Raw genomic sequence first — 23,859 nt, forward strand, 5'->3', positions numbered from 1 at the left:
TTACCTGCTGGAAGATTTCTTCTGTTTCAGATCTTTTGGCGCACCTAAATGTTTCGGACCATAAAACAAAGTATGATAACAGCTGTTTTTTAAGTGAGGATTTAATTTTTTAAGAAAAAAGCTATCAGAGCCATAATGGGCCTACATGAAAATATGTAGCTTTGGGTTTTTTTGCAGTTAACCTCAAAATTATTCATATCCCTGGCAAATTTAAATTAAAGTCGTCTTTTAATTTGGCCAACATGTTTCATCTGGAAGTAATATTAATGTTGTAGGGCACTCTAGACAGAGTCCTGACTTGTATCTGATAGAGAATCTGTGGAGGGAGCTAAAGATGAGGGTGATGGTAAGAAGGCTGTCCAGGTTCAAGCACTTGGGGCTTATCAACAAAGATGAACCGTCATTGATTGATTGTTTTATTATCTTTTGAGAGATGCCACTCTCAATTTCTATCAGAAACAGTTCATTCCACAGAACCATTATCCACGTGGGGAAAACATGGAACAGCAAAGAACCTTCCCAGGAGTGCTCAATGACCTCAATGACCTTTACAGGAGGTCTTAGAAGAACCCAGAGCAACATCTAAAGATTGCAGGCCTCACTGCCTCAGTTAAGGTCAGAGTTCAAGATTCAACAATAAGAATGAGAGAGTGGGCATAAATGGTCTCCATGGGAGAATACCAAGACCAGAACCCCTGATGACCCAAAAGAACACAAAGGCCCGTCTCACATTTACCAAAATACATCCTGATGATCCCCAAAACTTTTGCAAAATATTTTATAGACTGATGAGGCAAAAACGGAACGTTTTGGAAGGTGTGCATCCCATTACATCTGGTGTAAAACTAACATAGCATTTCAGAGAAAGAACATTATACCTACAGTCAAACGTGGTGGTAGTTTGATTGTCTGGGCCTGCTTTGCTGATTCAGGACCTGGACAATTTCCCATAGTGCAGGAAGAATGTCCAACCATAAGTTTGTGACCTTAAGCTTCAGTTCACTTCGATTATGCAGCAAGACAATGATCCAAATAAAACCAGCAAAAATGGTTCAAACAAAAAAAAAAACAAAAAAAAAAATGAAAATTGGAATGAAGTAAGTGGTTTAGTCAAAGTCTGGACTAAAATTCAATTGAGATGTTGTGGCATGATCGTAAACAGGCCTAACCTAAAACAATTCTGACTGAATTAAAACAATTCTACAAAGTAGAGTGGGCCATAATTCCTTCACAGTGATTAAAAAAAGACTCCAGGTATTAGGTTTAGGAGGTCAATACTTTTTCACATAAGACCACTTTGGTTTGGACCTATGTTTTTCTTAATAAATGAAATCATCACTTGAACACTGTTTTTTGTTTTTACTGAAACATTTACATGTGGCAAAAAAGCAAAAACAGAACAAAATGTTATAAAGGGGAAAAATACGTTTTACCGCATTGTACAATAAGCAAAAACTACATTTAACTAGTTCCCCCTTATTGGTCTGTAAAAAAAAAACTAGATAGGGCTAGGCAGCTAAGTGCTGCGAAGGCCTATTGCAATTTTAATGTTTCTTCTTATTATTATTCATCCGGGAAATGAAACTGTTTACAAACTGTTTACAGTTGATAGCACTCCTCTATGTGTGTAAGGTTTCTCTTCATTTGAGACTTGAAAGGTAAACTCGTCTGTATTGATGTTCCAACTTATTCCAAGGCAGCTTTGCATTGGTGAAGGGTCTGCTCCAAGGTTAAGATCTTTAAGGCACTTTGCCAGGTCCTCCTTGGGAAATGCTTTCATCACGTTGAAATCCTTAGATGCAATCTTGTGCAACTTTATATTGGATACAGGCAATGTTTGCTGAGCGTTCTTGACAACGGAGATTGCTTCATCACTCAATGAAAAGGAGGCAAGGCCATCATTAACATAGAAGTGACGTCCTACAAGATGTCCTGTTGTGTTGTCCTGATTCTCCTGGTCTTCTGATGCACGACGAAGCCCATAGGTTGCAACTGCAGGCGACGGACTGTTGCCAAAAACATGAACAGTCATGCGATACTCCACAATTGGTTGTTCCATGTCATTGTCTTTATGTCAAAGAAATCGAAAGAAGTTCCAATGCTCCTCTTTGACTATAAAGCAATGGAACATCTGCTTAATATCAGCGGTCACCGCCACCTTTCCTTCTCTGAAACACATTAGAACACCTAAAAGACTGTTGTTAAGATTAGGGCCTGTAAGAAGAACATCAGTGAGCGACAATCCATCATGACATGCGCTGGAGTCGAACACAATCCGAATCTGCTCCAACTTGCGAGGATGATAAACTCCAAAGAAAGGGAGATACCAACACTCCTCCCGTTCTTTGAGAGGGGGTGCCAATTCTGCATGGCCATTTTCAAATATGGTTTGCAGAAGTTGTAGAAAGTGTTCTTTCATTTTGGGACGTTTATTCAGAATATGGCGAACAGACGTAAGACGCTGTAGAGCCTGTTGCCTATTGTTGGGAAGGCATGGCCTAGGGGAATGAAAGGGAAGTGGAGCGACCCAACTATTTGAACTATCTTGAAAGACTGCCTTGTTCATTATTTGAAGAAAGGTTCTTTCTTCTTGTGGGAAGCCAGGTTTCTCATCTGACCTTGTTTGTTGAAAGATTGTTTCTCCAATGTCTGACCATTTTGTCTTAGCGGATGCGCAGAAACTGACCCTTTGAGGACCTGGGGAATAGAAGCCTTCTGCCACCTGAATAGCATTCTTACATGGTAGAAAGTGACTGGGCCGACCATTATTCAGAAAATTGGTTTTGAAGACACTTGCATAGTTGGGTTTGTGTGCCCCGCCGAGGCAAACATCTCCAACTATGACCCATCCAAGAGCCAGCTTCTGAGTGAATGGGGCATTTAGAGGTCCATTACGTTGGTCTATAACCTTATGGGCTTGGACAACATCTCTCCCTATGAGAAGCAAGATGCTAGCGTCTGGATCTAGCTTGGGAATTTCTGCTGCTATGTCCCGGAGGTGGGAGTGGTGTTGGGCAGCTTCAGGCATTGGAATTTCATTCCGGTTGTCTGGAAGTAAATCGCACTCGATAAGCGTCTCTAACGACAGTTGTGACTGGCAATCCACTGATTCCACAATGAATCTGTGAGCTCTTCTCCCCATTACTTCTTCCGTTCCTGCACAAGTCTTTAGCATGTAAGGATAAGGTCTTGCAATACTGAAGGCATCGAAGACAGAAGATCTAGCAAGGGACCTGTCACTTTGATCATCCAAGATTGTATATGTTTTTAGCTTCTTCTCAGGGGACCCCTCTGGATAGATGAACACTGGACATATATTGGCACAAGTGTCTTTTAATTTCACTCCCACACACTTGCATACAGGTAGAGGTAACAGTAGGTGATGCTTGATCTTGCTCCCCGCCATGAACGTCCACTGGCTGCATTACAGTCCGTGGTGTTGTTTGCCCAAACTGCTGGACCAGGATGAAGGGCTGAAACGTGACTGTTGATGCCGCATTCTGCACAGCTTATCTCTCCACTGCAATTATTTCCCTGGTGATTGGTAGAAGCGCAACATCTGAAGCATATTGAGTTCTTTTTAAGGTAGATCTTTTGCTTCTCGAAGGGCATTTCTCTGAATGCTCTACATCTTTTCAGTGCATGGGGTTTTCTGTGAATGGGACATTCTTTATCCACATCCAAAATCTCTGTCTCAGCTATAGTCTTTAGTTAAGAATTTACAACTTCGGTCCGACTTACTGAGATAGGTTCTTTCCTGCTATGTCTTTCTTGATATTTAAACACCTTGATAGGTGCTGGTGGCTGCTGGACTAAATGTCTAAAACTGGGATCATTGTGCATTTTTGCTTCACTGGAAACAAAGTTGGCAAATACAGAAAATGGTGGAAATGACACAGAATGTTTTTCTTTGTATTTAGTCCCATGGTTCATCCACTTTTCTTGTATTCCAAAAGGCAATTTATCAACTACAGGATGGATTCCCCCTGCTGTGTCGAGGTAGAGTAGACCTGGTATATAACCTTCACTCTTTGCTGAGTCGATCTCCAGTAGAAGGTCTGCAAGTTCTCTCAGAAGATGTGGATCTTTGTTTGAGATCTTAGGAAACTGCAGCATCCGATCTACCAGTGCCTTTTCTAAGGCTTCAGGAGAACCATAACATTCTTGTAGTCTGTGCCAAACTTTAAGTAACCCTTGATCAGGATTATTGACATGCACTGCTCTTAAGACGCTCGGCATACTTCACGGACTCTGGGCCAAGCCATTTGATCAATAAGTCCAGTTCTTCACTGGCGGACAAATGTAAGTTACAGATTGCATTCCCGAAAGAGGATTTCCAAGACCAGTAGTCTCCTGGTTTGTCACTAAACTTCCTTAGTCCTCCTGTGAGTAGCTCACTTCTCGCCAAGAACCTCGTTAGCTCAGACATGATAACTTGGTCTTTTGACTGGATATCATGTTTGAAGCTTGGTGACTTTTTAAATAGAGGATTACACTGGGTTAGTTGAGGAACAGCTTTATGATTGGTTGAAATGTTTGATGGAAGAACGTAGTCATGCCTGCAGATGACTTACTTGAATTTGACAGGTGTGTCTTGCTGGAGCGAGTTGACAGAGCTTTTCAAGCTTCTTCAGACATCTTTAGTTTATATAGTAGATCTTTGACGTAAACATTCACTGCTTGTTGTGTAGATCTGTGCTTTTTCACTGTTTGCCTACCGTGTTTCCAAGTAACAGTTGTGCAGATAGGTAAATTCTTAGATGATTGACAGGCGTATGTCACTTTAATTGACGTTGCTTTCAAAGTCAAAAGAGTGAAACTACAAATGAAGATGAAAAACATGATTTAGAATACAACAGTAGTCAAATCGTACAAATATTAAGGGCTCAAATACTTGCTACTACGTAAATAACATGTCACAATCAGCCTTGCAAAAATCAACCTTTTTCAACATAACTGCCAGCAAATATAGCTCAATATTATCTCAGATGTAATAAAATAACACAAAATACTTACAAGCAGTGCTTTCTCTAAACAACAAAACAGGATGAAGAATGATTAAATGAAGACTGATAAACTGCCTGTGTCTGCCATTATACATGTGTTTCTGAACTCACTCTACTATTCAATAACAAACTCAACATGAAAACACCACCACCTGCAGGCTGGGAAGAATAACTGCCAGCACAACACTTAATAAGGGAGTGAAATGGTACAATGTACATTTCCAACAAGGCCAACAACATTAGAAAGGACGTAATTAAAATCAGATGGGTCACAATTAAACTTTAGATATGATTTAAATCAAACATCCGAGGATAAACTCACATCTTTTGCTGAAGAACTCTGAAAGGCCTTGAGAGAGGGAGTGGAGACTGGCACAGGCAGTCACCAGATGTTGCTGATAGAAGCATAACTCACTTCTACCCCATCCCCCTTTCTGTGACATGAAAGAAGAAAGAGCACTTTGTACAGACATATGAGTGATAAACAATACAAAAGTTTTCAAACAATACAAAAGTTTTCAAACCCTAACAGACCTCGTCATCCACTTTCAATCGCTTAGATGGTCTTGATGTTTCACTGTCGCTGCTACTCATGCACACAGAGAGGAAACTCCCACTGAGTGAGGATTGTGGTGTGGATGGAGCTGATGAATGAGATGGGGCTGAATCTAAGAGCATAAAATATAATAAAAAAATCATATAATTTTCTGCATATTTGTGAATCATATTCTCCCTAACTGAGCATAACAATCCAGAGAAAAATGCTACAATCAGCCAAAAAACCCCAACAACAAACAAACAAAAAAACTATTGATCAATATAAACCGATTTCCATCAGGCATCTTAACTCTTAATATGCTAATCTTAAAATACCCCAGTATTCAATTGTTATGCAAAAAAAATACTTAATTAATAAAGTTAAATTTCACCTTTGTCACAACTGTCCTTGATAACAAAGCAAATCCCTTCCATTGTGCATAATTCTGCAAACACTGCTTCATCCACCTCAGTGTCGGAATCATCCTCCAGGGTAATCTTGTCCAGAGGGATGGAGAACTTCTTTCTCACTTAGTGATGAGGTTAAAGACAACATCACATGGCAAAAAAACAATTATAAGATGTAATGACTTTCACCCAGTCTGAATTACTGGTTATTCATATAGCAACATTTACCCTCAGAAATGAATTCTTCAAAATCTGCATCTTGTAATTTGACGTATTTCTTGCTGTTTTTATACTGCACCTTAATTATCATTTTGACATCTACAACATGAGAGAGGGACAACAGGACATTTCGTATGTATCCATTCTATGCTTATTTAAATGCTAAATGTCTTTTAATAGCCTAAATAACTTTTACTACACTCAAAGCACTATGGAGGATCAAAATATACTTTTTCAAACTGAAGCTGGTGGGTGTGCATACATTCTCTTTCTGCCTGACAGATCTGGAACTTAAAATACTGCTCCTCACACTTCTTATGATGACTCCTGTATGTTTGTAGCCTGTTAAACAAACGCACTGAAAAACACAGAATGATCCCATTATGTTACCTTCCACGTTGGAGCATACATTCTTAGTGATTAAATTACAGGTGTACCTGTATACAGTAGCCTATACTTTGCCAATAATTCTTGCCTGTGCAGAAAATGAGCCAACACATTAATATATCACTTTATATGGCTAAGTCTGCATTTGACACCTCAGAAAGTTAACTATTCAGTCTAACTTTACTCACCCGCTGGCTGAGACGTTGACTGCAGACCTCCAGATCGTGATGATTTCTATAAATTAAGAGACAACGTCAAACGAATTCAGACATTTTGATGTGGTGCAGGTGAAAGGTAAATGTTGCATTCCTGTGGTCATATGTAAAACGCTACAACAAACATGAACTAATAAAAGTTACCGCCTATGCTCCAAGAGTTTTCTCTATTACAAAATACTGCCTGCTTAACAGTAATGTTTATGAAACAATAGCGCGATTTCTGAAACACCCGCGACACGACCGAGGACGTTTAGAAAAAGGCAAATGGACATGTCTCACCATTTGCATATGTTTGGCTATAAGTCAGACATACATTGTCCGATTTACTCCAAACTGAATATGGATGATCATTGTCAACCCCCAAACAGCTCTATTGGATTACATTGGAATTTAGATCAACAGCCCCCCCTAGTATATTTAAAATAATCTGTCTTCTACATACATCATCGGAACCACACCAAATTGTGTGTGCTTCATCTGTGAGGAATACTCAACATGTGAGCATAGTTTATTTATATCACATTAGCCACGAACACTGAGCAGAACTCAGCATGATGGAAGTTGATGTCAAGGCTTGCTCATGTCATCGCCAAGTGGTGATGTGTGGGATCAAGCGGCAGGCTCCTAGATGGCGTGGAGGTGGTGATGCAAGTGTCCCACGGTCACTAAACAGGCCAAGCGGCACTAAGCTGTTAGGACAGCCTAATGCTGCTTGCAGCTTTAATTTGGCATTGGACTTGCTTATACCTGTACCTGCCAGTAACAGAGGTCTTCATTAATTCAATCACAGGGAAAACATTTTAATCAAATGTGTTCACATCTCTCTAAAATGTCATAATTTTCAGTGTCTATATCTCAGCCACTCTCCATGCAAATCAACGCAATCAGCTGTGTGACAAAACACAGGCCTTCAGCAGATCTACTGATGCTTCCATTAAACAATAAACACAGTCACCACAGCTATTCAGACATGAACTGATACATGAAATGATTTTTGATTTTACAGAGCTAGCTGCCAGTGCAGCGCTGCTGAGGAGACTCTTTTTTTACGCCCCTGAAACATCAACATCTGCTAGGTAGTCTTAACCCAGCATGTTCCATGACAGATAGAACTGAACTCTTCTAGTGATTCATTCACTAGAAGAGTAGAACAATCAATTAGTTCACGAACGAATCGATTCTTGTGAACGGCTCCTTACCTTGAACAATAGGACTTGAGTGTTAGTAAGAGCCGTTCTTTGTTTTTTACTACTTTGCTTGCTTATAATGCTACTATTTTAATTTTAAATTATGTTATATTACTTAGGCGATTAAATATGAAAACTGAAAGGGGCGTATGTACAAGCATACAGTGCACAGGCTCATTGCTCACTGTTTGTTTTCGACACATGCAGTGGGAGAGAGGAGGACGGTCACAGTGTGCTCGTTGCTCGAGGACTAAACAACGAGCCACGCAACAAAACGTTTGCACATTTTATTTAGTTAATGTTTACAGTTCAGTGTTGATCAGGGTGTTTATCATTAGTACATTGCCTTAATAATTATATTTAATGTTGAAGTTGATTTTTATTTCTGCCAAAGCAACCCAAGTGCACTTTTTTCTCTTCTAATTTGTTTGCTTTTGCTTTTTTTATTTTGTTTCTATATTACATATAACATTAAATGCAATTAATGCACACAACCCTTTTAGTAAAGAACTACATTGGTATTTGATATTTATGTTCTGATATTTTATTCTTAATTTTATGGAAAATATATAGAGTTTTTTTTTTTTTTTGCATGAACATACTGTGGTTTTCATTTGCACTTATTAAATAATTAATCTTTCTTAATACAGATGATTCAGCTTTTGTTGTAAATTTCACCCAAACATGCCAGGTTTCCCAAAGAATTATATATATGTAACACTATATTAAGGGTAAAATTGCTGGTATTTCGAAATATGTACATTGAACAAATGGTGAGTTTGTTTTCGTGCCAGGCAAGGCACTTTTCACTTGGTAAAAAGTACCTTGCCCAGGAGCACATCAAAATGTGGCAGGAGAAAGTTGAAATCAAACCCACAACATTCAGATGCAAGATGATACTTTACCCACATTGGGCAACTGTGGGGAAGGCCAGGATTGGATCTAGACCTATTTATATGAAGTGGCACAGATGGGACATGTAAATGGTTTATCAAAGTTAATAATACATGCATCTAGCCAATATAATGTTTTCCATCAGTCATTGTGAGAGGCAAGAATTGTGTTTGAAACCTCCAAAGCTGCCCAGCTTTTCAGTGACACACTGTAATACAAATATATGAACAGACTGTAAAAGTATGAAAATATTCATATTCAGTTCCAAAAGCAAAGATGAAATGCTTTCATTTTATTCAGTTTCCCTGCTTTCTCTTCTTAGCAAGAGATCAAGTCTTGAGAAATCAATAATAATTCCTCTGGAATAATATTTATCAGTGTTATTACTGTCATGTGTTAAACTTTGTTTATTCTTTTTGTAGTTTCTTGCATTCAGAATTTTGTTTTTCTGAGTTTCTTATTGTTATTTTTCAGGTTATTTTTTGTAAGTCTGGCTCTTTTGTGTTCTGTGTTCTCTTTACCTCTTGTTTTCTCACTCTTTCTGACTTTCACACCTCATTGGTGGTTTTGACTTTCTCATTTATTGCTGTGTTCTCCTTGTGTATTGTTTAGTTGTTTGTCTATGTTTAGTTACTGTTCTGCTATTTATTATGTTTGATTCCTTCTGTCTCTCTTCTCAGGTTTCACGCTGCTTCTAATTATTGTCATCTGTTTCTTTTTCCACTGATCACTTATTCTTTGTATATATTCTCCTTTCACTGCAGTTCATCTGCTCACTTCTGCTTCATTCTGCCCTGTCCTGCTGTGCTTTGCTTAGTTGGCTTCCCTCCATGTTCCCGTACTCTGTCCTTGGATTACGTCATCCCCATATTCTTCAGTTTACATTTTTGGATTTTTGACCTCAAACGTTTTTGTTTGAGGTATTAAATATCATTATTTTTCTAATCCACCTCTGTCTCCCTCCTGCCTGCACTTGGGTCCTCCACACATTTACAGGGGTTGGACAATGAAACTGAAACACCTTTCATTTTAGTGTGGGAGGTTTCGTGGCTAAATTGGACCAGCATGGTAGCCAGTCGTCATTGATTGCACATTGCACCAGTAAGAGCAGAGTGTGAAGGTTCAATTAGCAGGGTAAGAGCACAGTTTTGCTCAAAATATTGAAATGCACACAACATTATGGGTGACATACCAGAGTTCAAAAGAGGACAAATTGTTGGTGCACGTCTTGCTGGCGCATCTGTGACCAAGACAGCAAGTCTTTGTGATGTATCAAGAGCCACGGTATCCAGGGTAATGTCAGCATACCACCAAGAAGGACAAACCACATCCAACAGGATTAACTGTGGACGCAGAGGAAGCTGTCTGAAAGGGATGTTCGGGTGCTAACCCGGATTGTATCCAAAAAACATAAAACCACGGTTGCCCAAATCACGGCAGAAATAAATGTGCACCTCAACTCTCCTGTTTCCACCAGAACTGTCCATCGGGAGCTCCACAGGGTCAATATACACGGCCGGGCTGCTATAGCCAAACCTTTGGTCACTCATGCCAATGCCAAACATCGGTTTCAATGGTGCAAGGAGCGCAAATCTTGGGCTGTGGACAATGTGAAACATGTATTGTTCTCTGATGAGTCCACCTTTACTGTTTTCCCCACATCCGGGAGAGTTACGGTGTGGAGAAGCCCCAAAGAAGCGTACCACCCAGACTGTTGCATGTCCAGAGTGCAGCATGGGGCTGGATCAGTGATGATTTGGGCTGCCATATCATGGCATTCCCTTGGCCCAATACTTGTGCTAGATGGGCGCGTCACTGCCAAGGACTACCGAACCATTCTTGAGGACCATGTGCATCCAATGGTTCAAACATTGTATCCTGAAGGCGGTGCTGTGTATCAGGATGACAATGCACCAATACACACAGCAAGACTGGTGAAAGATTGGTTTGATGAACATGAAAGTGAAGTTGAACATCTCCCATGGCCTGCACAGTCACCAGATCTAAATATTATTGAGCCACTTTTGGAGGAGCGAGTCTGGAAACATTTTCCTCCACCAGTATCACGTAGTGACCTGGCCACTATCCTGCAAGAAGAATGGCTTAAAATCCCTCTGACCACTGTGCAGGACTTGTATATGTCATTCCCAAGACGGATTGACGCTGTATTGGCCGCAAAAGGAGGCCCTACACCATACTAATAAATTATTGTGGTCTAAAACCAGGTGTTTCAGTTTCATTGTTCAACCCCTGTACGATTGAGACAATTACTTTTTCATTTATCCAGGAAATTAAAACTTTTGCTATATAAAACTTTATTTATTACTGTATCCTGGCAAAAAAGAGATCAGCTCAGACCAGCAAAAATTCTAACAGACACACATGCAATATAAGATGGTTACAGTCTAGATCAGGGGTCCCCAACTGAAATACCAGGAGGTCCACTACCTCCATAATCCAAACACTTTGGGGTCCAAACATTTTAAATCAACTGACGATCAGAGCCGATAACATTAGGATCAGCCCCATCATATGTCTCTGCCATGCTTGTTTTGCCCATTGTTTACATTTGTTATTGCTGCTTCCCGGCTCATGAGGTGGAACATTGTGAGTATGTCGCATAAAAATTGACATGATTATGCGGACCTGTACAGGTCCTGGATGGAAGAAAGGTTAGCCCTGATGATCCTCTTTGCAGAATTAATTGTTCGTTGTAGTGTGGACCTGTCCTGTTTTGTGGATAAGCCAAATCACACAGTGATGGACAAACACCGGGCAGTCTAAATAATGGCTGAGTAGAAGATGTCGAGCAGCTGCTGTTGTAGGTTGTACTTCTTGCATTGCCTCAGGAAGTACAGTCTCTGTTGGGCTTTCTTTCGAACACTGTCAACGTGTGACCTTTCTCAGGTCCTGAGAAAGGGTGGTTCCTGGGAAACGGAAGTGATCCACTGTTGACATCCTCTTGTTGAGGATGGTGAGGGCATGGAGTGTGGGAGGTGTTCTCCAGAGGTTCACTCTCATCTCCACTGTCTTTAGCGGGTTAAGCTCCAGGTGATTCCGACCTCACGAGTGTACCAGCTGATCCACCTCCTGTGTGTATGCAGACTTATCATTGTCCTGGATCAGAACAATGACAGTGGTTTCATCTGTAAACGTCAGGAGTTTCACAGACAGGGTCTGCTGAGATCCAGTCATTTGTGTAAAGAAAGAAGAGGAGTGGGGAGAGAACACAACCCTGGGTGGCGCCAGTGCTGATGATTCTTGTGCAGGAGAAGATGCTCCCCAGCCTCACCTGCTGGTGCCAGGAATCTTGTGATCCACTGGCACTTTGAACTAAGTGAGCTTCTGGTAGAGGATGGTTTATGGTGCTGAATGGGATGAATAACGTACTTTTAAACTTCAGTGGACCCAGACAAGGTTGGAGGCACCACAGCAGTGCCCCTCATCAATTAAAGTGTGTCAGTTTGCATCTTTAGCAAACATTGAATTTGTCATGCTAAAATGCAATGAGCCAGAACACATTACTGGACTTCAGCTGTGAAAAGCATTGATGCGTTTGAATAGAACAGGTTCAAAAAGAATGGCAGAGCGATGTGGCACGCTTTGGAACGACCGCCACAGACCAAACGCAGCCATTGTCAGTTGATTAACCCTCTATTTTGCCATGTTGCCCTCAGACCACAAACTTATTTGTGGTTTTGGTCTGTCACATTTTCACAATGCATCCCTTTCAATGAGGCAAACTAAAAAGCAGGGAAGACCATAAGGAGCCAATAACAATGCTTTAATTAGTCACAAAACTTTCAGGATGTCATATTCAAACCTTTTTTTGCAAACCTTTTCAAAGGACTTTTTGCTCCACAAAAAGACAATTTCCTGGCATCTAGTCATCTCGGAAAAGTATATACACTGATCCGGTGTAAACCTCAAGTTTTTATAGTTTAATACGATTTACATGCTGATGAAACATTGGAAAGTTGTTGTCCTGAGCCAAATAATGCACAATATGGAGAATTACACATGTTGCCTTAAGGCAACAGTGAACCACTATCTTATCACCATGGCAGCATGGCATATGTGTTTAATCTAATGTAATGTAAAATTTCCACACAATTTCCATCATTTACAGAATTAATCTAGCCCCATTTTGTTGCCCTTTAAAGAAGAAGAGGGTAGAAATTCCTTTCAGTTGAGCATAGGGAAAATGAATAAGATGGTGAAGATGTGCTGCCTGGTGAAATAAGTTAAAAGATAAAAAAACATTATTTTGATGGTATTTTTTATCCCTCATATACTGCTGTTTTGCCTCAGTAAACATAAAATTCCCTAATCTTCAAATCCTCAAATGGAAATAAAATGTTTAGTTTTTTCCTTTTTCTTTTTATTAATTTAGTTTTTTCTTTTCCTTCTCTTCTACAGGATGTATGTCTGACAGAATCTGCAGTAGTGCAAAGAGCTGCAACATCAAACTGATCAATAAACACATCATTGTCCACTCAGCATGGCATCCTCCCCTGGGTTGAGTGTTGACCCACTGCCCGTGCATCAGCTCCAGGAGGTGGACTCCAGCAAAGCTTTAGAGAGGTCCACCTCACCCGGACTTCTCCCCACTATGTACAGCCCTCCAATGGGCATAGAAAGCCACACCGTCTGCATCCCTTCTCCATACACGGACAGTAGTCATGACTACCATGGACACGGACCCTTGACATTCTACAGTCCTTCGGTACTGAGCTATACCAGGGCACCTATCACTGACAGTCCATCATCTATGTGCCCCCCCCTGAGCCCCTCTGCCTTTTGGCCCTCCCACAACCACCACAACCTACCTTCTCTGACTCTGCACTGCACCCAACCTCTTGTTTACAGTGAACCCAACCCACATGCGCCCTGGCTTGAGTCCAAACCCCATGGCATGAACCCCAACAGGTAGGACTACTGAGAGTCACCAATGGATGGAAAAGTACTGTAATGACTAGGGGTGTTATGGTACATGTATTTGTACTAAAAGTATTTGGTACTGGCATTTCAGCACGTGTAGAATGTAATGTTGTTTTAAACCTGAACCCATGTAGAACCTTAGTATGCAGATTTCTAGATTTCCCTATGCAACACTAAAACAAAGTAGAGAGGACGCTATCACCTAAGTTTGCTGTTGGGGAACGTTAAGGTTTCTCATTCAGCTACAGTCAGGAACAGTCAGGAACCAAAGCTTTATATCAGTATTTTTCAGCTCACTGCACTAAATATAATTACTCATCTTAAATGATGCCAAGCCAAATATAAACATCACTGGAACTGTAGAAAAATCAGCTAAAGTCCAAATCCAGCAGCTTGTAACATTTAACCAGATACCATTGGAGTTTTTATAGTAGCAAACATGAGACCACACGGAGGTTCTGTGTCAAAAGAAGCCCATCCATCAGGGAGTGTTTCCCCAATGGCTTTGCTTCTATTTTGCATTCAAGAACAACTTCTACACTGTATATCAAAACAACTCCTAAATAGTTTAAACATATTATTAAAAGTCAGAGCCAAAAGCTCCTAACCACACAATGAACATTTTCGAGTGGTTTTATTGTTGGATAATTATTTTATTCAGTTGTATACTGACCACTTAGTGAAATGCTAAAACATATTGATTAAATCAAATCATTGTCTGAAAATGTTAACATTCCTTATTCAATGTGAATCAAGTAAAAAAATTTATACATTTTTGATTGTTTCTTTTGATTGAAACATACACAATATGTACAAAACTGGACTGTAAAACTGAGGTCCATACTGAACCAAGGTATTTGTGTACTTTTACTCCTCTAGATGGATACAGTGCAAAAACTACCACGATTACTTGCATAATTAGCTAAAGTAACTGCTAAATGTGCCTTGCAAAAGTATTCACACCTGAACTTTTCGTATTATTCTCACATTCCAGTCACAAACATCAATGTGTTTTACGTGCAGACCAACATAAAGTGGTGCCGAATTGTGAAGAAAAATGATAAATACATTTCCAAGCTTTTCTTTTTTAAGAAAAACTTGTATAGCGTGGTATACCTTTGTATCCCACCCTCCACCCCCCACCTGAGTCAACACTTCATACAACCATCTGTGTTTTGGACACAAGTCTTTACCAGCATTGCACCTCAAAAATGGAACTTTTTTCCCATTCTTCTATTTACAGTTGGTGAAATAATTATTGAAGACATCACCAATTTACTAAATACATCTCCCTCTAAAAGTGCAATCGGCATAAAAACTCAACAAGATGTCTTAGAACTGAAGAAAGGGAGGTACAAAAAGGCATGGAAAGTTATGACCCAGCAGAATCTATGAACTAGTAAAAATAAATCCTCCCACTGCAAATTCTCATTAGCTGCTTTTGTCCCATCTGATGGGCTATGAAAAGGTGTCTGATTACCATGGTGCCCCACAAGGGACTTCCTATGATGGATAAAACCATGGAGATCAATCAAGACCTTTTTGCTTCTAAACATCCTTATAGCATCGGTTATGAAACAATTTCTAAACAACAATTACACCATAAAGCAGCCATGACCAGGTGTACCTGACAACGTTTTAGACAAAAAAGAGAAAATAGTTATGAGAACAGTTGTCCAAGAACCTAGGAACCGCTGTGGGGAGCATTAGAAATACCTAGAATGAGCAGCTACAATTGTTTCAAAGAAAACAATGAGTCATTCACTCAAGCGCCATGGCCTCTGTGCATGGTCAGCACAGAAGACTCCACCACTGAAGAAAAAGCATCATAAAATTGCTGATTTTATCAAAATTTAGAGAAGCCTGTGAAATACTGGGAGAATCGCTGGCTCAGATGAGACTAAAATTGAACCTTTTGGATGCCATATAGGTCAAAAGGTATTGCAATAAACTCCAAAAACATCATGCCAACAGTTTGGAACCAGAATGGTGAGGGCCTACAGATATGGTAGACTTCATATTATTGAAGGAAGGATGAATTAGCCAATGTGCCGAGATATTCCTGATAGAAATGTGCAGCTATCCACCAGGATGATGAAGAGGAATCAAGAGTAGACGTTTCATAAAGACGATGGTCCCATACACACAGCCTAGGAAACTGTCAGTTGTTTCCAGAGGAAGAAAATAAGGCTGCTAGAATGTCCCAGCCAATCACCTGACCTGAAGTTCTGAAAATAACCTAAGCTCAGAGCTCATAAATGGGCCCCTGGTTTGTCAATATAGGGGACATCTGAAGGCTCTCATTACCAAGGCAGGCTTTTCAGTGTTCATTACATCTCTGTAAGTCTGGTCAGTATTTATTAACTGTGTCATTAACGTTTTTCTACTCACCAGTTAATTTTTGTAGATCGATTTCTTTGAATGTGTGGACTGAATGGGGTGTAACCTACATCTGGTCGGAATTTCATTTCTATTTACTTAGAAAATTGGTGATGTGTTTAATACTTATGTTACACGCTGGACTGAACATGCATTGATCTAAACCATTCTGTTGCATCTCCGGCTGTATACTTAGGGTAGTTGTCCTGCTGTAAGGTGAGCCTCCACCCCAGTTTCAAGTCTTCTGCAGCCTCCATCACATTTTATTCTCCAGGACTGTCCTGGTTTTAGCTCCATTAATCTTTTCATTAACTCTGACCAGCATCCCTGTCCCTGATGAAGAAAGGTATCCCCACAGTATGATGCTGCCACCACCATGTTTTATGGTAGGGGTGATGTGTTCACAGTAGCTTGCAGTTTGCTTTAAATGTTGACTAAAAAGTAAAATTTTGGTCTCATCTGACCAGAGAACCTTCAACTTGACTTCCTTCTTGCCACTCTTCTATGAAGTACAGATTCATGGAGTGCACAGGGACTCCTAATACTGTGATTAGGTCTTTTCTGTTGTGCGGTTGATTGTTTTTTTAAGGTATTTAAGGGGGCTAAATCTTCACTTCACACTTTTCAAACATTTAATTGTAAAAATAAATAAATAATTTTTCTATCTTATGCATAGCTTTGTGTTGGTCTATTACATACAATCACAATAAAAAAACATTGAAGTTAATTGGTAAAAATGCTTTTGCAAAGGACTGTAATCAGTCATTATTTGTGCAACAACTTGACCCCCACAATGGTGTTTACATTTATTGTTTGTTTTAACCCAATGTATCAGTGATATGTGCATTTTTTCAGTTAACAGGTTCTGGTGGAGGACCAATAACCAGTGAATGGTGTGGCAAAAATCCCTGATATCAAGTTATCATTTTCTATGTTTCTTCCTGCAGCTCTAACATCAGCTGTAACAAGCTGCTGGGGAAGAAATCAGAAGGAGCAGAAGGAGTAAAGTCCTCTCCATGTCCATCTGCTGTAGGGAAAGCTGACATGCACTTCTGTGCTGTCTGTCATGATTATGCCTCCGGTTACCACTATGGTGTTTGGTCATGCGAGGGTTGCAAGGCTTTTTTCAAGAGGAGTATCCAAGGTATTATCTCCTTCTGAGCAACCTGTCAATGACTTTATTGTCTCCATAACTTAAAACAATCTTTATGAGGTCTTCCTCTTCTTTTCCCAGGACACAATGACTACATTTGCCCTGCTACTAATCAATGCACTATTGACAAGAACCGACGTAAAAGCTGCCAGGCCTGCCGTTTACGTAAATGCTACGAAGTGGGCATGATGAAGTGTGGTAAGCATCCCTTAACTATTATTCTGGTGTTTTATAATTTGTCACCTTGCAGTAGAGCTAAAGTTCATGTTAATGAAGTAAAACGTAATAGACACCACTACGCTGGGGATGTGAATATGATTCCATATCTACATCTCCAACATGGCATAAAGGTCTACAGAAACTAGGGTGACCAAATGTCCCGATTTCTACAGCCTCGGTAACAGCAGCTGAGATACCAGTGTTAAACTGTAAAAGCTTGTAAAGTTTTTTTTTTAAACTTCTGCTAATTTATTGTTTTGCACTAACAGGCAAAGCAGAGATTTATGAATTTAATGTCAGATCTTTGTTAAATTCAATCATCATAGTGTTGGTAATGTGTCCCACAATGTCCCTCATAAGCATCCTTCTTGTCCCGCATTAGATTTTTTGATATTTGGTCACCCTACCAGAAACACATTTTGATTCTTTCATTTAAGGTCCCAACTATGCGACTCTGGACATATATTGATATTTTTGGGCCTTTATGGAATATTGACAAACGAGAAACCTACTTTTGAAAGAAAGTCATTGCACACACCTTGAAAACACTGTCCCAACGTTGAAACAAATGGTGGTTGCAGCATCATTCTGTGGGAATATTTTTTTCATTGATGGAGCAAAATCCAGGACAATCATGAAAGAAAAATCTGTTAGAGGCTGCAGGAGACTGCAGAAGAAACTGGGGCAGAGGTTCATCTTCCAGCAGGACAACCACCCTAAACATACAGTCAGAGCTACAATGAAATGGTTTAGATCAAAGCAAAACAGTCAAGTATTTTTTATAAGTATATTTTCTAAAGGTGCAGCTGAAATGACATTCCCACCAGTCAAAGTCCAGAACTAAATCTAACTGAGAGTCTGTGACAGAAGATCTGTGTGCAGAGCAGGAAGAGCCATACCCCAAAAGACTTGTAACTGCAGCCAGCGGTGGCTCTACAAAATATTCTACTCAATGCAAATGCACAATTCTTCCATAGCTGCATCATAATACAATCTGAGAGAGTTGTTCCAGGCAATGCTTCAGTTTTGGATGTAGGTGGTGGTATCATGGTTGGAATGTACTGCTGATGCATAGACCATGGTGCGGTCACAGTGGAATGTCTTTCAGAAATTAAATCAAAGCCAGGAAGAACCTATTTGCTGAGTACTCAGACCTTAGCAGTCTCATGATTGCTCTCATAGGAAAATAGGTTTTTCCAATTTTGCTGTGCTTAAGCTACTTTCAAACCCCTTGTATTGCACATGTGCAGAACTGAATGGTCCACACCATCCTGAACCAAGACAATTGATTTTAATCCTTCATGAACCTTTTGGTACCTATCAATCTTGGGTTCTTTCTATCTTGTCTTTTACATTAGAACTGACATTAAACGAACTTTAGCACTTGTTAGCACTATGTTCCCATGTAAGTAATGATGCTACTGGTAACGTAGGTTTCCCTTGCCCTCTTCATCTTTTAGGTGTGAGGCGTGAACGCTGTAGCTATCGAGGGGCTAGACATCGCCGTGGAGGACTCCACTTTCGAGATACAACAGGCAGGAGTTTGGTAAGGGTCGGGATTGTTCCGCGGGCTCAAGGCCTCCCCCCGATGGAACTACCCCTCTCCCCTCTCGCTCAGCCGAGCCACGGTAACCAGTCATCCATGAGCCCGGAGGAGTTGATCTCCCGAATCATGGAGGCAGAGCCCCCTGAGATCTACCTCATGGAGGACTTGAAGAAGCCCTTTACCGAGGCCAGCATGATGATGTCTCTTACTAACCTGGCAGACAAGGAACTGGTACTCATGATCAGCTGGGCCAAAAAGATTCCTGGTGAGATGCAGAAAAACTCCTGATAAATATTCGCTGCTGGTTTGTGTGCAACAGTTGGATAGTAAATTAAAATTTTCTAGATGGAAAATCTTGACTTTATCACTTTACCTTTGGAGGCTAAAGTGGCTTTGATTCTCCTCTTCTTGGCCTGTTTCCATCAGTATGGCTTTTATTACACTTTCTTTCCCATTTGTATCTTTTTTCCTATACTTTCAGTCTGTCCATTGTGTTTCCCCTTTCTCTCTCCCTCCTATTCTCTCTCAACATCCTCCTCTCAATCCCGGTTCAGCCCAGCAGGTAGCTTCCCAGCCTGTGTTAATGTGAAGAGCTCACAAAGACTCTCAGTTTTGAATAAAAACAGTATTCCCAGAATTAGTTTTTTTCTTGATTTTTGTGATTTTGTACCCTCACTGAGAAGTGAAAATTAATGTATATTTTCTGCCTGTCTCTGCACTATTACAGCAGAGACAGGTGAGCAAGAAACTGTCAAGTACAGTTGTGGTATTTTTACATTGCAACTATTTCCTGTTGGTCCATCTTTGTTTTAAACTGTGATGCACCAAGAAAAGTTTGAACGGTTCAACTGAGAGAATAATTATATGTGGATGTTTATGCAGTTAACACTGAGTATTCACACCCCTTAAACTCAATTTTGTTACATTCCAAAAACATACTTCAATGTATTTTATTAACATTTAATGTGACAGACCAACACTAAGTAGTGCTATATTGTGAAGTGGAATGACAATGATACATGATTTATTATTTTTTTTTTACAAAGAAAAGCTCTGAAAAGTGTCGTGTCATTGTATTTGGCCCGCAGTTGAGAACTTTGTAGAACCACCTTCCACTGTAGTTTCTGTTGCAGGTCTACAGACTGAAATTTTTGCCTTTTCGTCTTGGTAAAACCGCCTGTGCTCAGTCAGATTGGATGAAGAGCTTCTGTGGTCATTAATGTTCAATTGTTGCTGCACATAAAATTAGTTTAAATAAAGGTCTGTCTCGCATCACAGCACTGTGGTTTACAGACATATATACACAGATACAGACAGAATCAAAAGTACATATAGTAAGTTAAGCAGATGATGGCAGCATTCTACACTGGTTAATGTTCCATGTTAAGTTTCAGGATTGACTGATGTATAAAAGCATTTTTCAGTTGAAACTAAGCAGTGGAACCCTGTATCTTTGCCCTGATAGTAACTGTGTTCATGATTCAGGGCATGGTCAACTTGCTCATTCTGTTGCTCACTCTGAACTTCAGCAGGTTTAGAACAAGTCTAGATGCCTGAATGCATTATTATTGGCTGATTGACTATCTCTGTTGACATGCAATCACACAGATTGGGCCCAATGCATTGATTGTATATTTGTATGTATATTTTGAGATGTTTTAGGTCATAACTTGTCTTTCTCGCTTTGTATGCCTTTCCCCAGGGTTTGTGGAGTTAAGTCTTGCAGACCAAATTCACCTGCTAAAGTGCTGCTGGCTGGAGATCCTGATGCTGGGCCTCATGTGGAGGTCTGTGGATCATCCTGGGAAACTCATCTTCTCTCCAGATTTCAAACTCAGCAGGTGAGAAAGTTTTCTACCATCTGGTATCGCGAGTATATGTAAGGTCAATCATCCTCTGAGCTTGTAGGTTGGACCAGATCATGAACACTTGTCCTTAGATAGCTTTGATTTTTGTGCAGGAAGCTGAAGTGAGTTTATTTTTGGCTTGGATAAGCAATGCTTTTTTGCTAATATGGCAATAGGACAGTGTCCAGCTTTTATAACACTTGGAAATTATTCTGTAAAGTAGGCAAACAATCCAGTTTTAGCTCCATATGCAGCAGCTTGTCACAGCTTTTGTTTTCAGAAGAGGTTTACAAAGCACAACTCTCTTGACTTTGTTTGTGCTAAATCGCCTGCTAATGCAATCTTTTCTATTGTTTATATTCCATGGCTTGTTTTGATTCCTGTGTATATAGACTAGATATTACTACTGCAGAGCAGAGTGAAGCCAGCCATCAGAAATGGATTTGCATGGAACATAAGGAAAGAATAGATGCAACATAAAAATCTATTTGTTGCTATTTTTGAATGGGTATTTGGAAAGAGATTTACTGACCTAGAAGATACAAAATAATACAGTTAAAAATAATACAGTTAAACAACATGTAAAGGAAAAGACGGGCACCAAGAATTCACAGTCTCTAATACTGAAATAATGGTGATTATTTGGTTAAAGCTTTGTTTTGTTTGATGCAATTAGATGAAATATAAATATATATAATTATTATTACTGAATAGAGATACATCAATCATAATTCTGTTGCTGATTTTCAATCTTTGGTATTGTAAAGCTTCATCATTTAAAGAAATATAATACAAGATACACATATAATACAAAAGGATATAAGAACATCATTCAATCTGATCCAATCTGATCTGCACAGTAAGGAGGGCTAGCCTTAATTAAATTGATCTGCATGTCCTGCATGTAGATTTTTTCACAAATGCTGCTGTGGAGTACTTGGGTGATTGCTTAGTTTAGTGTTTCTATAGTTTTGTTTACTGAAATTTTGTCCGTTCATCCAGCACAAACAACACAAAAATTAGCACTGTTTTGTCTTGACAGTTTAATAATTGTTTAATAAACTGTAAAATACCCAAACACCCCATTTAAGCATGGCTAATCTTCACAATGTTGCTTCTAAAAATTGTGAAATTTCCACAATGGTGCATTTTTGGTGAATGTTTGGGCTTGCTTTATAGCCACATGCTGTCAGTCTAAGGCTCTAACTGGAGCACGAACTTGTCTGTTACACAGGCTTTCTAGAATAAAATATGAGGCAATCTGAAAACTGAAGTTTGGCCCAAGTTAAGTCATGCCACATAGTGATCTCAGACACAGCAGCAAATCGACAATAGAGTAGATGAAGATAATGTGATAGCCAAGTCAAAGTCTGCATATTAATCCCATTGAAACATGGATATTCATCCTTTGTTGTAGATCTATCTCTCTTTTCTTAAACTGGCAGCTAACTTTCCTGCAACAAATCCTTTATCTCTCTGTTCTCTTCGACACAGACCTTCAACTTTGTGCAGATGAAGGTTGTCTGTGTCTGCCTCTGGCACTCACCCTTTGTATCCTGAGTAAATACACTCTATACTGACCAGAGGTTTAAGTTTTCTAATGAATGCCAGTAGAGTTCTGGACATTTAGTAACTTATCATCTATTTCCATTACTTTTATTTTATAAAAATCAATATAAGCTATCAGTTTCCTACCAATAGCAGGATGTGCTAGTGAGGTGTAACCTCCAGTTACTCCCAGTGGCAGAATAAAGTTCAGCTACGGGAATGAGGAACGTGTTGCAAAGTATGTTTGAAAGTGTACAGGTTTCTACATTAAACAACATATTTTTCCAGTATGTAACTTATCAACCACAAGTTAACCAAGGACTAGTTTTTGGTTAACTCACAAAACTTTGATCCTCTATTTGTGCACTTTGGTGTTTGGAGCATAAGATATTTTTTCAGACTGGTCATTATAATCAGTTGAAGAGTTCAGCTGAAGTTAGTATTTTCAAATACGTTAGCAGACTGATTGGTATAAGAGAAGGGCAGTTGGGCTTGAAATTATAAACTTCTTGTGTTAGCAAGGGTTGCTCAAAGAAAATTGTGCAGCCATCATTGCTGCATCAAAATGGCCTCACATGCAGGAAACTGCTTCTAAGAAAATTAGTTTTCCAGATCATCAAAATCTGACAGGTTGAGCTGCAGCCAACAAGCATCAAGATAGTAGCTTATTGAAGAGAGCACTAAGTAATCATGTTTCCACCTGAGTTCGCTAAGCATTAGCAGCTGTTTGGTGTGAGTGCATCTGGACACACAGGGAAGACAACCTTTTGGCTAGAGGGGATGCAAATAAGCCAGTTCTTTCCAAGAAAAGCATCAAGGCCAGACTGATATTTTGCCCAAAATTGAAAGATACCACAGAACACTGGCGCAAAGTTATTTATTAGATGAATTTCAATTGTCTGGAACATCTAGAATATCACTTGTTCCATCCAGAAAAATTAGGGCTACCACAAGTCATTTGAAAATGGCAATTTTGGAGGTAGTCCATGTGGGATGTTACTTCTACTCCAGTGCTGTGGGCTTCCTTCCTGCTATGTCTAAGAACAGCGCAATAGATAAATAGTGGGATCAAAGGTTTTTAAGAGCAACTTCCTCTAACAATCCAGAAACAGCTTGGTGATGATCTTTTTGTTTTCCAGCATAATAAACTATGGTGTCATAAGGCTAAAGTGATTCCAAAGTGTCTCCAGAACACAGAAATGTTGGGCCCTTGTTCATGAATCTCTTGAGATGCTAACCCCTCTGAGAAACTGTGGTCAATTCACAGAAAGCATTTGGCTCAGAAGTCGATATCCATTGGGTCAGAGAGATTTACAGAAGTGAGGAAGAAAGATCAAAACTGAGAATATTCATGTTTTATGAACTTAGAA

At 39.7% G+C, this 23,859-nt stretch overlaps 1 protein-coding gene across 2 annotated transcripts in view; it reads left to right on the forward strand.

The window, feature by feature from the left end:
- The window catches only part of LOC124855674 (estrogen receptor beta-like), a 79,335-nt gene that overhangs the window by 37,175 nt on the left and 18,301 nt on the right, over nt 1–23,859 (forward strand). For both annotated transcript variants that reach the window (XM_047345667.1, XM_047345668.1), the window contains exons 2-6: nt 13,276–13,785; nt 17,124–17,320; nt 17,411–17,527; nt 19,009–19,359; nt 20,797–20,935. In XM_047345667.1, the coding sequence (XP_047201623.1) occupies nt 13,358–13,785; nt 17,124–17,320; nt 17,411–17,527; nt 19,009–19,359; nt 20,797–20,935 (1,232 nt within the window). In that variant the 5' untranslated portion in view covers nt 13,276–13,357. The remainder of the gene's footprint in view (nt 1–13,275; nt 13,786–17,123; nt 17,321–17,410; nt 17,528–19,008; nt 19,360–20,796; nt 20,936–23,859) is intronic.

Source organism: Girardinichthys multiradiatus, chromosome 19 (genome assembly GCF_021462225.1).
Source record: "Girardinichthys multiradiatus isolate DD_20200921_A chromosome 19, DD_fGirMul_XY1, whole genome shotgun sequence".
Taxonomy (NCBI): Eukaryota; Metazoa; Chordata; class Actinopteri; order Cyprinodontiformes; family Goodeidae; genus Girardinichthys; species Girardinichthys multiradiatus.